Here is a 14,863-nt window from a genome sequence, read left to right on the forward strand (position 1 = left end):
GTTCCCCTGTCCTGGGGCTACCCCTTTGGGACGTTCTTATTCTCCATCCATTCTTCTTCGAGACCTGGAATTCGGTCAAGCCTTCGGATAAAGTCCTCCTCGTTTGGTGCGGTTAATAGCGCTGATACCTCGTATGAGTCCTGACCAAATTCTGGGTAATGAATTGTTGGATCGATGACAGGCATGTCTTTCGGGCAGAAGAGCCCTGTCCTTCCCGCGTATGCTGGGACCTCTTCACTTATTCCTTTTCAGTATTCTCCTTAGTGCAAGATCGAGAGCGCCTCCATATTTGAGAGCAAATGGAGCATTTACAACGAGCTCTTCATTGATCCAACAATCTCCGTCTACTTCTAGGTTCTACCAGATGTTCGTGCATGATGAAATACGTGCGTCTTTGTCGGACCGATTATGACTTCTCGTCCCATACGCTACTGCCACGGGGCTGTTGTCAAACAATGCTATTTCTCGCTTTTGAGATCCAATTTCTTTGACAATAACAGGTTATGCGACACTAAAAACGTGCACCTGGCCGATTTGCAATGGCCAGGCCCGATTTCATATCATGTTTTCCAGTCATCTGGATGCTGTCTCCTCTGTGTTCCTCATTCCCTCGGACACTCGGATGTAGATGTGCAAGGCACTTCAGAATCACCTACTCAAAAGTTTTTCGAGATACACCTCCTCCTCACCATCTCCGTCTTTCGAACCACCCCTTCTTGATATTATTCTATCAGCCGTCCTTGTGCTTCGAGCCATGCAACCGGGCAGGTATCGTTGAAATGAACATTGCTACCTTGTATTGCTTGCAGCCACGTGGTAGCTCTATCAAACAGGTGGAATGAACGCGAAGGTGAATTGATTATCTGCTCCTAAATCAGCGATCGCTCCCTTGGAAAAAATCCCTCTGGTATGGACGTCAGCGCGTTGATCTACGTCCTACGTTCTACAAAAATCCTTGGCACTGTATTTTTCTTGATAGTGGCCGAGGACCTGAACGTTTGAACCGTCGTTCTCCTCGGAAATTCTCCTTCTTTTCCAGGGCGATCTCTCGATTGAGAACATGATCCGTCTAATTCCACTGGGCACTCACGCTGTAACTTAGAGTGGTTATTTCGTCGACTGGTCGAGATATTGGGTACAGTTTTACCGGAAGGAGGTTGAGTTTGTAGGACATCCTGGTAGCTTGACTTGCCAAAAACATGAATCTTTACTTGTCATGATGTCGTAAGGTAATAATTCCTCATACTTTCTGGAAAGTCGGAAAAAGGAGATGACACCAGTGTTTCACATATATAAAAGCTCTTGTTCTCGTTCCATCCTGAATTATGATGCATGGTCTTGAGTTTAAAAATTTCAAAGTTACGCAATTAATCCACGCATCCATAAATTCCATTTTACGATCATTTCTCACATGTAACACATAATGAATGTTCTACCAAACCCTCAAGGGTGTCTAACAACCGTATCTACGACTTATGAAGAGCAAATAGAGATATATATTTATAGAATAATGTAAGCTAGAAGAAAATTATCGATTAATATTTACGAGATGTTGAGGCATCATTATTCGATCGACAAATGGTTTCTCATTTCCCAAATCATTACAAGAGCAGCCACCATACTTGGTGATAGAAAGGAAAAAAGCAGCAAGGTCGGCAATCTGGTTTACATAATCTCTCTGATGCAATGTTTGATCGCCACCACTGATGTATTGATGCTGTAGTGTGATCACTGATCGTATTTTTTCTATGTCAGCGATTACAAGCCGAGAATGCGTCGATGGGATGAAGCGGATAATCTCTACATCCTTTCACTTTTTTAAGCTCTGAGCGGATGCGAGATATCCGGGGCCGTTACAAGTTTCCGATTACAAAGAACGCATGATAATGACTTGACGACGATAAGCGGGGTCTTGTGAGAATGCTTGTTAGACAAAACTGTATATATATGCCCTTTTGTTTTCCAAGATATTTGGTGTGGGGCTTGTCCTGCATTGAAAATTTCTTTCGGTCAATGTTGTCGGCCTTTTTAGTACATCATTCTATTGTTGTGATAAACATATAATGTGGAGTAGGAATGCTCTTGAGAATTGATGCTTTATTGTTCGGGGTTTTATGGGGAACATTGTGTACGAGTGTCCTTTGGGCATTCGCTGCCGAGACAATAAGTTCAACAAGACGAACAATGGAACATTCATTCAATAGCATGTAAATCACATGGGTTGTTACGAGTATACATACGGCACAAATCACCACATTGTAGCATGGGTTGGAATTTAATTTACGTTAGAAAAAAAAATGACGTAGTTTGAAATCGAAGTTATACCGAAAATAAAGATACGCGCACAGTATAATTCAAAGTTACTGTTCGCAATTGAAGAAAATTGCTATCTCGAAAAATAACGAAGACGAAAGACGAAGAAAGGCGAGGATAGCAAAATAAAAAATAGGATAGAACGAAAATGAAATAGGGATAACTTAGGTTTCAAGCCTGAAAAACGACAAGGGGAACCTTTGGCGAGAGCTTTACGAGTCTATGCTTCTTGATTTGGTGACCGTCCTTGGAAAAGTACCTTTCGGTATCAAAAGACCAATGCAAAGATCCTAAAAAAAGCAGTCCGAGTGAGTCGGGAGAATGTCATTAACATGGAAACGTAACAGACCAACGATCCAATTTTGCAAACCATCAACGTACTTCTCGACCATGCGGTCGATCTCGATACCCCAAGAAGGAAGGCGATTTCGGTCATATTCAAAGTTTTCGATACTCTTCTTGCATTTGAATCCGACAAAGTCGACGGCTTGTTGGAGTGTGAATCCGTATTGATTCATAACGACAGTGATCATGTTGTGAGTGTCATGGTACTTTTGCTCTTGTGTACGAGAAAATATCCTATGCAGAAAGGAGACATATCGTGAATAATTCGCAGACGTATGGGAAAGGAATGGTTCTTACATTGGACCAAGTAACGAGGTCGTTGGTCGCTTCTTCCAAATTTTGAATCAACTCGTGATTGACAACTTCATCGGGCAAGTCGAAGTCTCCGGCGAATTCGATAAGTTGGAAACAGGGTTTACAACCACTCGTATCCCTACGCACGGTGATGTAAGATTCGAGATCGGGAGTAATACCGTCCGCACGGTCTCGGGATTGTGTGGCCACGGCGGTAAAAAAGAGATCCATACTATGGATGAATCTCTCACGGCAGCCGGGACCGGCACCCTTGGCAAATCGTTTGAAAAAACTAGAATGGTGACAGTTAATTAAATGAAAGATGAGGAGATTAAGAATGTAATTTCGTACTGTTTGGTCAATCGACCAGCCCTCTTCTTCGTCTGGAAACTTTGCGGGTCCTGCATAGCGCCGATGCAACAATTCCTCATACCATAGGTGTCGTTGACATCAAAATCATCCAGCCAGTCGTCAAGATTGAACAAGTAGTTCATGAAGTCATCGCATACGCGAAGACGGAAACCGTCGGTATCGGGATAACAAGCCGCAGTGAGTTCGCCGGCTTTGAGACCCAGAAACTTGATTTGCTTAGCCCGGGGGTGTTTAGCGAGTTTGAGAAGCCATTTCTCAGACTGCCGGGCCATGCGATCGCAGTTGGGGTTGAGACGTACGGTATAGGAACAATGACCGACGAGGTCTGGGAGGATAAAGTGGTCGGGAGTGTCATTCCTCTTGGAGAACGAGGAAGGGGAGAAGACCATCTGGTTGGGCATTGTTGCGGCGACGAATGCGAGAGAAGAGCAAGACTTCGACTGCGGGTTCGGATTTGTTCCAAGGGTTTATATATTTTCGGTTTCGCCAACGGAACATACCTTAAAAAGAATGAATGATGTTGTTAAGATTCTAAAGGGTCCGTGAAGTATTGTTCCTTGGCATTGAGTTGACGGAACGGGCAAACAGTCCATATATTTTCTGAGACGACTCCACAGTCCAGCCCGGAAATCTTTGATTACGTTCCTTTGAAGACCGTGCAGTTCTTTTGTCTCGAAATACGCGATCGAGATGGTTCAATGTCAACAAGGCCGGCACAGAGAAACATTTGAGTGAATGCATGGGCCGCATTTCCGGTCTTGAAGCGCGCATGATTCATTGGAATCTTATTGTTCTGTCATGCCGGATCGGGCGGTCCATATGCCAGAAGCAGTAAACGTGAGTGAGTGTTGAACATGGGCGCCAAGCTGCAGCCAAACACAGCCAAAGTAAGTGTCACGTGCTGGTACCAGAAAGTGACGACGTGCGCTGTGTTCGGAACCTCCATGGCCACCGTCTTCGGCGTTCCTATGCCTGCCCTCGACGACGCCCAGAACATGCAGGCACGACCACAGCGACGGCGGGCAGACCCTGTTGAGATTATAGACGTCGACGAGCTCGATGACGACGTCTATCAGACCCATCGCCTCCAAGCTCCTGGCCCTTCTCGACCGGCACAACGGAATAGGCATTCCTCTTCTTCCGAGGTCATCTCACTCGTTGACAGCGATGAGGAAGACCTTGTTGTTGGATCCAACAACGTCCGACCAGGTAAAGTCCCCTTTTTTTCATCCCTGGGGTTATACTGACAAAGAAAAACAAAATATCTACCTTTGCTTGTTCAGCATCCAGAACTCGGTTACAGTCACCGCCGCCACGCAATTCGCATTGGCTACCTGTGCCGCCTGTCCCACCAGTGCCTCACCGCTTTGCTGGTCAAACTTCCTTTCCCATGCGCCGGCAAGCTCCCGCTCATCCTTCACCTCCCATCGTCAGGCCAATTGACAACCCGTTTCCGTTCGAGGCCAGCATACATCAGCGCCATCCCCCACATGGATCCCGTCCAGGTCCGTCAAACCATCCATCACGTCTTCACATCCCTCCACAAAACGATCATAGCATTCTTCCTCCGAGGCCTCTGCAGGCAGCTCCTCCTTCACACCATGTACCAACCATGGGTTTAGGCGGGGCTATTATAACCCAAAACGCTCCACGACATCATCACCGCCAACACCACCACCACCACCGTGGATTTCCTGCTTCCGAAGCAGATAACTCGCTTTTCGGTCCTGTGAGAAGCGGTATCCGCCGAGTTATAGGCGGTCCGGCATCAGCAGCTGGAGCTGGCCCGCGGAACAGAATCAATTATATTTCCTTCGGCAACAATTTCGATATTCTCAATGACGCGACGGTGGATGAAGACGAAGACCCAGACCATATATTCCATTTGCTCGCAGGTGAAGAGGAAGGTTTGAGAGGTTGGGATCCAGGGTTCAATCCAGCGAGGGCTTTCATTCGGAGCGAAGTAATTCGTCGTCGCAACAACACCCGTGAAGAGTCCCCATATAGGAAACAATACACACATCCCCAATTCTCGGAACCAGGGTTTACTTTCGATTTTGCTCCAAAGTCGCCGTTGGAGATAATTGATGTTACATCGCCCGTGGTAGAGCCAAAATCCACCGCCTTCCACGAGCCCATCGTCATAGACGATGAGGAAGATGAAATGACAGCGGCCTCATCGTCTGGTTCGTTATCCTTCCCAGAGAGCCACCCAGGACCACAAACACCTAAGAAATCCCCGGCCGCGCCTACCTTGGTTTGCGCTCGTTGTCTTGGCTCACTAATTCTCGGCAACAACCTTACCTCCGAAGAACAAAAGTTGCGCCGAGTGTGGGGACTCCGATGTGGGCATCTCATCGATGGAAGGTGTTTATTGGAAATTGGGCGACCACCGCAGCTGCAACACTCCGATACTATCCCCGATCCTGAGCCTTTACTTCTTGCTACCGTCGATAGGAAAGGAAAAGGGAAGGCAAAAGTTGCAGTAAATGAAGAAGAGCATCATGATAATCCTCAGGATGATGGTGATACCAGCATAAGGTCTCGTTTGCGTTCTCGGCATGTCAACCCCACCGCAGGGTCGTCATCGAACCCAACTACAAAACGCACTACGCGAACGAAGCAGACCCAATCACAAATGCCTCCGCCGGAATATACTTGGTACTGCCCCGTACACGGATGTGGACGTGAACATGCAAGCGTAAAAGTTAATGGAGAATGGATACCTGAGCGTGAAGATGGAGCATATGGGCATTCTGCTGGTTCGGGAAGTGGTGGTGGAAGAAGAGGAAGGAGAGGCGCGGGTGCGTCTACTAGCTCCACCGCTGGTAGACGCGTTAGGTTGCGCTTTGGGTTTGGGCATCCGGAGCATGATTGGAGTGGATCTTCGACTTCGGCAGGTCCAAGCGAGGCAGCTCTGCATGAAGGTCCGCGAGGTGCTATTCCATTGTTTCTGTGATTGGATTTTCACTATCGTGTATAACAATCAATGCTCGTACTTATTCTTCCTTGTACTTATCGGTTTCTCTTCTTTTTCTATCGTCCTTGCACGCGTTCTTTTAGATATCCGGCCTTTGCACGTTATCATCGCGACGACTACACATACAACGTTTCAATACCATTGTCTCCGTACTTGATCGGGTTCTGCTTTCGGGTGTATGACTACGTCTTTGATTCCTTTTTTTTTTCTTCTTATTATTGTTTTCAAATGTTAATACTTACACATTTTGTGGCTTAGGAGGTTCGTATTCAATTTGGCGATAATGTTTTATTCTTTTCAAATGTCTTCAGGAAGGGGGAAAAAATAATGGAAAACGAATAATTCAATTGGAACACGGAACCAGAAGAAAAGGAAAACTGAGACGGATCTACGACAGCAGTATCTAGTATCTAACGCAATATCCAAAACCGGGGATATCATTTGGTTTCTGAAAGGAAGAGCAGAGCAGAAAGTACATGTTTGAAAACAGATGATAGCGGAGAGATGGTGAGTGTATATATCCTTGTGTCCTGCACTCGTGGATACAATTAGATATAGAAAAGCAATGGACTAATTTGCCATGCGTTGCGAAAGACGATGACGATGAGAACGACGAACGTTTCTCGAATCTGTCACATCCGGAACGGGGGGAGGGGCCCCGACGCGCGCTTTAACTTCTTCAAATCCTTCAGAGAAAAGAGTGCGTTTAGAAGGTTCTGTCCTCGATTTGTATTGACGCGCCTCCTTCCCTTTATTCCCTGGACCAGAGCAGGAGTTTGCTGGTCGTGAGACAACAGAAACTCTATCTTCAAGTTCTTCATCGTCATCGTCATCGACAGGGATAAAATGACCACCAGAATTAGGGCTATTATGGTTTGAATTAAGCCCATTATTGTTACCATTCGGAAAGGAGTGGGGGAATGAGGGCGTAGGTATATGAATTGAAGGAACTGAGAAGGAGGGTATGGTGAATGTTTGGGAGGGAAATTTGATAGTTGTGGCTGGGATGGTGTGCGCATATGAAGTTATGGAGGATGTCGATGTAGATGGTACTTGTACATTGGTAATTGCGCTGGAGGAGACGGGTTGAGGTCCATGAGATGAGGTTGGTATAGATGAAATGGGTGAAACAGATGAAGTAACAGGAAACCCTCCTGCCACAATGGTTCCTGTTTGTGTAGGTTGATCGCCCGTGTAAACATATACAGGGGAAATCAATTGTGGAGAGGTGTTATCCGGGAACATGACAGCACGCTTTCCTTCTGGTTGTACAGGATTATTTCCTGGTAATTTCGGGATAGTCCCTGTCGCTAAATTCATGCGATCATTAGTAAATTTTCGAATCAAATGAAGAGCCACATCAGGGTACTCACTTGCTTCGTTAATAGATTTAGTTATTCGGCATGTTTGCCCTTTGTTCATATGAAAAATTCCTTGATCCACGCAACAGGTTGGCTGATAAGTCATTAATAGTAGTCAGAGATACTATTGGGAAATATGATGAGGATGAAAGGCGGCTTACGTCGCCATAGATATTGCAATGACATTTATCGACGGCGTTTTGGAGAACTCCTTTGTCCCAACCGTTGAAGAAGTCTATTGCATCGCATCAATAAGCGCAAGCTCATTACAGCCTAGATGAACGGGCTCAAACCTGCATGGTAACCATAGCCAGTTGGATCACCATGGGAGTATCTAAAAGTAGGACGATTGAACGGCCATAAAATCACAAGTGACAGTAAAACATACACAAATGGTTGTGAAGGGTTCATAGCCTGAGATCGCACGGATTCAAAGTCGTGGCTTGACCAATATACCTATATGAATTGCGTAAAAGCTAGCTGAACATGGAAATCATGAGACTTACTTCCACGAAGATTCGAGGGACAGCCACAGGATATTTGGGATCGCTACATGTACCTGAGTCAGGTCCGCCTGAGAGGAAGGCGACATGGGATTTATGATCTGGCGAATCCACATTCTAGACAAGGTGTTTATAACATCCCCTTGGAGTCTCAAGAAAATCTAAACGTACCTTTCCATCCCAACAGCTAGGGAAATTCTAATGATTGTGGATCAGAGCGAAGAATAGAAGGGGCATTATAAGAAGAAGGTACAATCTTACAATCTGTGCGCGAATACCAGATGGACACGATCCAGATGGTAGAGAATTGTGACGTGTAGATTGGCCGTCAAAGTCCAAGCACAAAAACGTTACAGCTTGTTGAGCATGACTATTGCCATCATAGGTGCGGAGACCCGGGTCACCTAGAAAATCGTTGGAAAAGTATTCAAAACGAAGAAACTAGCCGGGCATACCACTAATCATACGGAACTTTAGAAGCTATCAGAAACAAGTTTCGAGAAACATCTTTGAGAGTTACTCACGTCGTCCGGAAAAGCCGTTGTCGTTCCTGGCTTGTCGTCGAACAGATAATCTGTACAAAATTGTTCACCTTGATCTCGATGAAATCATGATTAAACATACAACTGTAAAACAAAGGCTGAGTAACTTGCCGGTTAGAAACGTCGTCACCAAAACTTACATGACGGCGCCGCCGTTGAGGCTGGTAAAACTACCGTTGGACCATCTAGATGAACACAATCAAGATATTTACACACGAAGAAAAACTTTCCAATCATACAGGAAGTACAGATGCTACAAGTACTTTCAATCATTGTGCCTTATGTGAAAAAGCGAGGATACACATACCGGGAACCAATAGTTTGATTTGTCCTCTGGTATTGGGATAGAAGTGCACTGGCTGTTTCGAAGGGCTTGGGTGTTAGTATTGAACCTAAAGTTGCTTCCACCCAGCACTAGGTTAGAAAGTAAGGGTGAAATTAAATTATTAGGCGCGCTAGGGACGACTCGTTCATTCCATGTGGCGTACCTGAATGCACGTGACTAGCCACTTTGTCGGGATTCACGATGGGATCCATTCGTTCAGTTGTTATGAAGTTTTCTGGTCGTTGAAAGACGTTCAGAGGACTCCAGTACAAAAATTGCAGAAAGGTCGTACCAACGCCCATCAGCCAATACGCCTGCGTAGAAGCCGTGAAAGCAAAGACGATAGAAAGCAGTGGCAGCGATCTCATCTTGGAGACGATGATGATGATGATATTTGACAAAAAAGAATGACAATCCCAGACGGTGCTGAGGAGGGAAGGGCTGAGCCCAGAGGCCCTTTAAATATAAGGAAACGGACGAAGCAGTGATAATGAGGAAGAGAATGATGCGTTCTACTGACTTCCAATTAGCTTTCGATTAGCTTTGTTCCTGTTTGGTAATTGAACGCGAAATGCAGTGGTTACCATATGTTAATTTTCTCCCTTGATCGGCATTCTTGTTGCTTTCAACGTTTTTGACGCCTCGTAGCGACCGGAGTCTCTCAATCTCCCAGTTTAATATTGATGAGAGCGTTCAAAAGCCCTAATGGTAGGCAAGTAAAACGAAACGAAATATCACTGTCCTAACGAAGTCCCCTCAGCTTTCGCCTCGAGATAATGCAGAATCGTATAATCAGGTTTCAATTTAACACACGTTCGCTGGGAAGGTGTGAGGAGATGACCAGTCAGGGCAGAAGCTCCGTTTAATGGAAGAAGGACCAATCGATATTGCTGGACCACATGGGTCATCGGTGTCATTTAATCGACGCATATAAACTGACCTTGCGAGTGGTTGTGGTGCAAAGCAGCGTTCTCAGCATTCTTTAGATGAACTCTTGCGCCGCTTCACCTGAATGCCCCATGCAGCAAGACCCCCTGAGTGTGACTAGCTTTTGAACCGAAGGCTCTCACCATTGGACTAGATAGTAAGTACCTCAACAGTAACCATATGTATGAGAATCAATTCCAAGGATTCACATCGACGCCTACTACAGAATTTCGAGAATTGTGATATGAAAACACCATGTTTGCCGTAAGTCAACTTTTAGCGTTTAAGCATCAATCAATTTATCACAGGCAAAATCCCATTCATGCTATGTATAGGGATATAACGTGGTACTCTCCTTGGTGACTTCGATTGCCTTAACTCTGAGTCTGTCGATGTTGTCATGCACCAATGCACTCGCGAGTTTGTGGGGTATGTCCTTCATTCAGAAGAATGACGAAAGGATTGTTGGCTGTGACGATTCGCCCCACCGGGACCCAAAATTCCGGATAGAATAACCAACTTACCTCACTCATGAAGCCGGTCAGGAACCACAGTATACCATATATGCACCCACGTCCTACTTCGAAATGCGGGAGAGGATGCTCCATTACCTAGAGTGAGCCTAGTCAACTCATTAGAAGACCTCATTAGAAGCACCATGAGGGCTAGAAGCGAGTCCGAGCAAAAACCTCGCCATATGATGTACAGCCACTTAGCCACTCACAAGTGTTACGACTCCAACGCATCCGAGGTTCCGAGTCAGCAGATACTGCGGGAGAAGACTTGCCAACACCCACGAGTTTTACTTCTATTTGTGCCACTTGTGTTCTATAGTCAACTCCTAGCGTGTTAGCCGCATTTTTAACATGGCATGGAGCGTTCTACCAGCCACACACGTGCATTTATGCTTTCTTAGCTCCTCCGATTTCTTTTCTGACTGATCATTCCTTGCGCTATATGCCTCTCTCCGTCCGTCTATTCCATTCTTTGCGCCACCGCTAGTGTTATTTTTGGCAGATTATCTTATCTCACGACTTTTCCTGCTAGTCCGGACTAGGAGCGGTACTCCTGAGGAGAAGTTGAAGCCCTCAATCAACCCGATAATCAAAAGAAGCAGCGGAATAATCAGCCCCACCAGGCTCATCGCTTGTTATCGCACGGCTTCCAGCGATAATCGTAGCATACGATTCGCTATGAGATGACTTTAGTTGCCACTCTCATTCTCTTAGGGTTACGTTAAGTTGTTCAACGTTTATGCGCATGAGCTATACATAAGCTCTTTCAATTAAGGCCTTTAAGGCATATTCTCGATTTAAGCCCGGTACTTAGGACCAAAATACGCAGTGCTATGACGTTGACATCAAGAGTCCAATTGACCTCTAACTCTAAGGGGTTTCAATGACATCTATGTATTCCTTTACTGTCCTTTTCCAGTTCAATACCACGCGCTGGTTTCCTTCGTTGGGGCCACCATATTATCGGTCGAACTGGGTAGAAATATTAATTCGATAGATACGATAGCAAATAGCAGGTACGTAATGTCTAAATTGAGAGTGTTGTGATTTTTTGCACCTAATCGCAATTGAAATAGTTGCCGGGGATGACCGCGGGACATCCTTTAGTGTCTAATGCATACTTTGTGAGTCACTGTACTGCATGATTCCTATGCGATGAATTGAAGCACCTTTTGAGACAACGCAATCATCAAAATCCTCGCAGCATCGGATGCAAGAACGGTTCAGTGCAGGCTCGACAAGCTCGACATAGTGGTTGTAACTTGATTCAGAGATTTAACGATGAGTCGCAAATCGAGAGTATTGAAAGTGACACACCCAACGCAAACGCTATCTCTAGGGTTACCCCTTCCTTCACGGCCACCACTAGAATCGTATTGACCCCCTTCATCCAACGGATTTAATCTGTCGATCAAGCTTGGCCGTATACATCCAGTCACTGTTTTATGTCCCTCGTCGGCGACGTAGTAGGTCGGGACAAAGGGAGATTAAACTTACACTGCACGTATTTCCCTCCGTTAACTCCTTGGTCTGCATGAAGCTCGACATTCTCCCAGAAATTGTCGGGTAAAAGACCTTGCTCATCGGCACTCCTAGCTATGGAGGAGCAGAAAACTTGTGTCCCTCCAGGATATTCACTATCCCCGATATTTGTATGAGGATCGCTACATAACAAATCAGCCTATCTCGTCATAATTCGAGAGACGGGCTACTCACCGGGGCATCACTAAGCTATGAACAAAAGCTTCATCAAGCTCGGATAAGAGCAAGAAGTAGATATATGCATACCAATAATCTTCGGGCCCGACGACTTTGACGGTATTGTCCGCTTGAACGTCGCGTCTCAGAGACGGACTTTTCATTGGATTGTGAGGATATGCGAATGAAACGACCGGCATGCCTAATGCGAGAAGCTCGAGAAATAGCATAATAGTGGTTCGCGTTAGGGAGGTGAGTTCGTAAGATGCAAAGTGTTATAGTATTGAGAGCGTTCGCGCTGCGAAGCACCAGTCTTGAAGAATAGATTTGGGTAAAGAGACAAGACGCGATAGTCGTTTTTGTATGTTTCATTCAGATTTGGCCGGATGTGATTTTTCCGTTCCACGAGTTCAATGACGGATAGGTATGACGCACCGAGGCTTTTCGCTATTAGTATTTTTAGACAAACTTGGCTGTAGTCTGGGGTGGGTTATGAAGAATTCGCTCGAGGGTGGTTTATTCGATCCGGACATTATACCGGTATCACAAACCAGCCTCCGTTGATCCACAGCCTAGTGAAGCTTGAAGACTGAGTGAACTCTGAAGGAGCTTAATTATTTTTGTCAAACCGTTCACGTGACCCTGATCCGTTCAGGTGGCCGAGTTGTCGCCTACATTGGTTTAGAATGCCAATCTGTACGACATGCACGACCTATGTTCCGTATCTGTACACCGTATATGAGTCTGCATACAATCTTCGTCTAGAGCAATGCGTGCGTTCATCATCCCCTCGAAATCCTCAAGAACATACTTATACATTTCTAGCAAAAATGTCACACTTTTGCAGACCCTTACGTCGAGCACGACTCGCTCACTCTCCTACTCGACCTGATTCTTCTTAAGCGTGGAGTGTATAGGCATTTACTTTTTAACAGAGGCTCTAAGCCACGTCGTGCAATAAACAAGCCTAAAGCTCAGTCTGAGGACAGCGATGTAGACCATGATACCACGTATCTAACCCGTGCGCGTTGGATATGGACACTCAAACTCGGCACCGGCCTTATAATCCTCGACGCATGTACGTCTTTCTTGGTCTCATCCTGACGTAATTCAACTGATAGAACATTTGCAGTCATTCGATGGACTCATCTGAGTTGGGCTTCAGCAGCACATTTCTTGAACACAAGGCTGATTCTTTGCTCTAGGGCCTGAACCCAATCGCTCAGATGCTTTAACAGAGGACTCCCTTTTTGTATTCATGCGAGTTCTTTGTGGATGTCTAGCGGGTCTGCTTTTTCTTGCCCTATCACACTTCAACACACTGACGCTTGAATGGTAGAAACCATTGCCTTTCATACGGGAATACTTCTGTCTTCCTTCATCTTACTCAAAACTATCGCGATTCTTAAGCGTGCCGCTTCAATCATCTTACCATCAATGACAACCGTCCCCTATGAAGCTCACCAAATAAATCTCTCCCTAATCCCTTTAACCTTGTTCTATTCGTCTCTAACGAAGCTTTTCCTCTTGTTATTACTCACAATTTGGCGTCCGACGTTACCCTCATCTCACGATGGAGTACAAATTCAACCTGGCGTGTTTTCATCCATTTTGTCCCATCCAACCACGACACTTCCATACCTTCTGTCCGAATTTTCGAAAATATTGGATGATGAGAAGATAGATCGCGAGTGGGTTATCAGGAATATTTTAGGAGGAATATCTGCTGGATTCGGGCTGCGAGGTTAGCCGATAGCTCATTGATAAAGCGTCTCATATATGAACTGACGCTCTGGTTTTATCCGCTAGTGATTCTCGACGTTCATCCTTTCTTTTCAACTTTCATCATCATTTCGGGATGGCTTGCCAAGACGTTCATAGCGCAACTTGTTGGAGAGTGGGTAGGAGGGGATACTGAGACTAGTAGAGCATGGCTGGCTTACAGCATTCCTTGAAGCGAGGAGAGAAAATTCACGACTGGTATTTCATGATTTCCAATTTCATCGACCTGTGATTTAATGTCGCTTGTCGCTTCCCCGACCATCACCGTTGGCGACGTGAACGCGAACGATCCTCAGCGAAGTGACTACGGATTACATCGTGGACAGACGCAATTTTCATCTCTGCGTCCCACTCCGAGTAAACAGGGGTATATAGGTGAAGCTCAGACAATATTTCCTACTATTTAAATAGCTGATCTGGGGTAAGAATGATTTCATTTTTCGTTACCGCTACGGTTCTCCCATTTGGTTTGGAAGTTTCAGCTATCTCTTCACAACCATGGATATGAATCTTGTTTTTCCTCCAGTGTGAAGCTGCTACCATCTTGGAAAGCCTTATAAAGTTTGCACTCACCAGGAGAAGTTTCTGCTGTTACGACCGATTCAAAAGGTTTTGTTGAGAAAAGTAAGGCTAGGTGTGTCACCCAGAAGATAAAACAGCGGAATGAGTAGGTAGTTGCCGAACGAATACTGGTTGAATTTGATTCCGCTTTCAAACGTATGTAGACTCATTAATGCCTCCATCCGTGGCCATCAGCCAACAATGCCTCGTAGTTCAGTATACGTACCCTTTCATTGCACCGTCAACAGATATGTAAATGTGTGGCCTATTAAACAAGTAGCAGGAGAGAGTTGTATGAAGTTTGGCCACTCATGGATTATAGTATCAATATATAATATCAACAGT

General features: G+C 45.4%; 5 protein-coding genes across 5 annotated transcripts; 2 read left to right on the forward strand and 3 right to left on the reverse strand.

Annotated features, from left to right (window-relative positions):
• Window positions 1-2,484: 2,484 nt before the first annotated feature.
• Window positions 2,485-3,725, reverse strand: AGABI2DRAFT_183802 (hypothetical protein; the record flags this gene model as incomplete). The annotated part of the gene is made up of 4 exons (XM_006458925.1): window positions 2,485-2,603; window positions 2,663-2,892; window positions 2,963-3,244; window positions 3,304-3,725. 4 exons carry the CDS (start codon window positions 3,723-3,725, stop codon window positions 2,485-2,487), a joined length of 1,053 nt encoding a protein of 350 aa, XP_006458988.1.
• Window positions 3,726-4,268: 543 nt separating this feature from the next.
• On the forward strand, window positions 4,269-6,283 carry AGABI2DRAFT_115952 (hypothetical protein; the record flags this gene model as incomplete). The annotated part of the gene is made up of 2 exons (XM_006458926.1): window positions 4,269-4,533; window positions 4,608-6,283. 2 exons carry the CDS (start codon window positions 4,269-4,271, stop codon window positions 6,281-6,283), a joined length of 1,941 nt encoding a protein of 646 aa, XP_006458989.1.
• Window positions 6,284-6,629: 346 nt separating this feature from the next.
• Window positions 6,630-9,446, reverse strand: AGABI2DRAFT_191081 (hypothetical protein). Its single transcript, XM_006458927.1, has 14 exons — window positions 9,328-9,446; window positions 9,199-9,270; window positions 9,018-9,124; window positions 8,849-8,909; window positions 8,693-8,742; window positions 8,624-8,639; window positions 8,430-8,572; window positions 8,340-8,366; window positions 8,172-8,285; window positions 8,054-8,121; window positions 7,959-7,999; window positions 7,827-7,900; window positions 7,678-7,759; window positions 6,630-7,614 (listed from the first exon to the last, which is right to left on the reverse strand). The coding sequence occupies exons 1-14, from the start codon at window positions 9,401-9,403 to the stop codon at window positions 6,875-6,877; spliced, it is 1,671 nt and encodes a 556-aa protein (XP_006458990.1). The 5' UTR covers window positions 9,404-9,446; the 3' UTR covers window positions 6,630-6,874.
• Window positions 9,447-11,534: 2,088 nt separating this feature from the next.
• On the reverse strand, window positions 11,535-12,481 carry AGABI2DRAFT_200889 (hypothetical protein; the record flags this gene model as incomplete). Its single annotated transcript, XM_006458928.1, has 6 exons — window positions 12,266-12,481; window positions 12,194-12,208; window positions 11,975-12,141; window positions 11,795-11,915; window positions 11,647-11,738; window positions 11,535-11,587 (listed from the first exon to the last, which is right to left on the reverse strand). The coding sequence occupies exons 1-6, from the start codon at window positions 12,403-12,405 to the stop codon at window positions 11,535-11,537; spliced, it is 588 nt and encodes a 195-aa protein (XP_006458991.1). The 5' UTR covers window positions 12,406-12,481.
• Window positions 12,482-12,861: 380 nt separating this feature from the next.
• On the forward strand, window positions 12,862-14,130 carry AGABI2DRAFT_115955 (hypothetical protein; the record flags this gene model as incomplete). Its single annotated transcript, XM_006458929.1, has 6 exons — window positions 12,862-12,948; window positions 13,001-13,253; window positions 13,308-13,328; window positions 13,381-13,461; window positions 13,515-13,919; window positions 13,985-14,130. 6 exons carry the CDS (start codon window positions 12,862-12,864, stop codon window positions 14,128-14,130), a joined length of 993 nt encoding a protein of 330 aa, XP_006458992.1.
• Between the last annotated feature and the right edge of the window lie 733 nt (window positions 14,131-14,863).

Source organism: Agaricus bisporus (assembly GCF_000300575.1).
Source record: "Agaricus bisporus var. bisporus H97 unplaced genomic scaffold AGABI2scaffold_3, whole genome shotgun sequence".
Taxonomy (NCBI): Eukaryota; Fungi; Basidiomycota; class Agaricomycetes; order Agaricales; family Agaricaceae; genus Agaricus; species Agaricus bisporus.

Bases quoted from the DNA above. Each gene is read 5' to 3' on its own strand.
- AGABI2DRAFT_191081 (XM_006458927.1), bottom strand. From the start codon at position 9,403: ATGAGATCGCTGCCACTGCTTTCTATCGTCTTTGCTTTCACGGCTTCT. The intron at 8,910-9,017 runs GTATGTGTATCC...TAAATATCTTGA, and splicing joins AATCAAACTATTGGTTCCCG to TTGTGTTCATCTAGATGGTC. The intron at 8,122-8,171 runs GTAAGTCTCATG...CAATTCATATAG, and splicing joins TCCCTCGAATCTTCGTGGAA to GTATATTGGTCAAGCCACGA.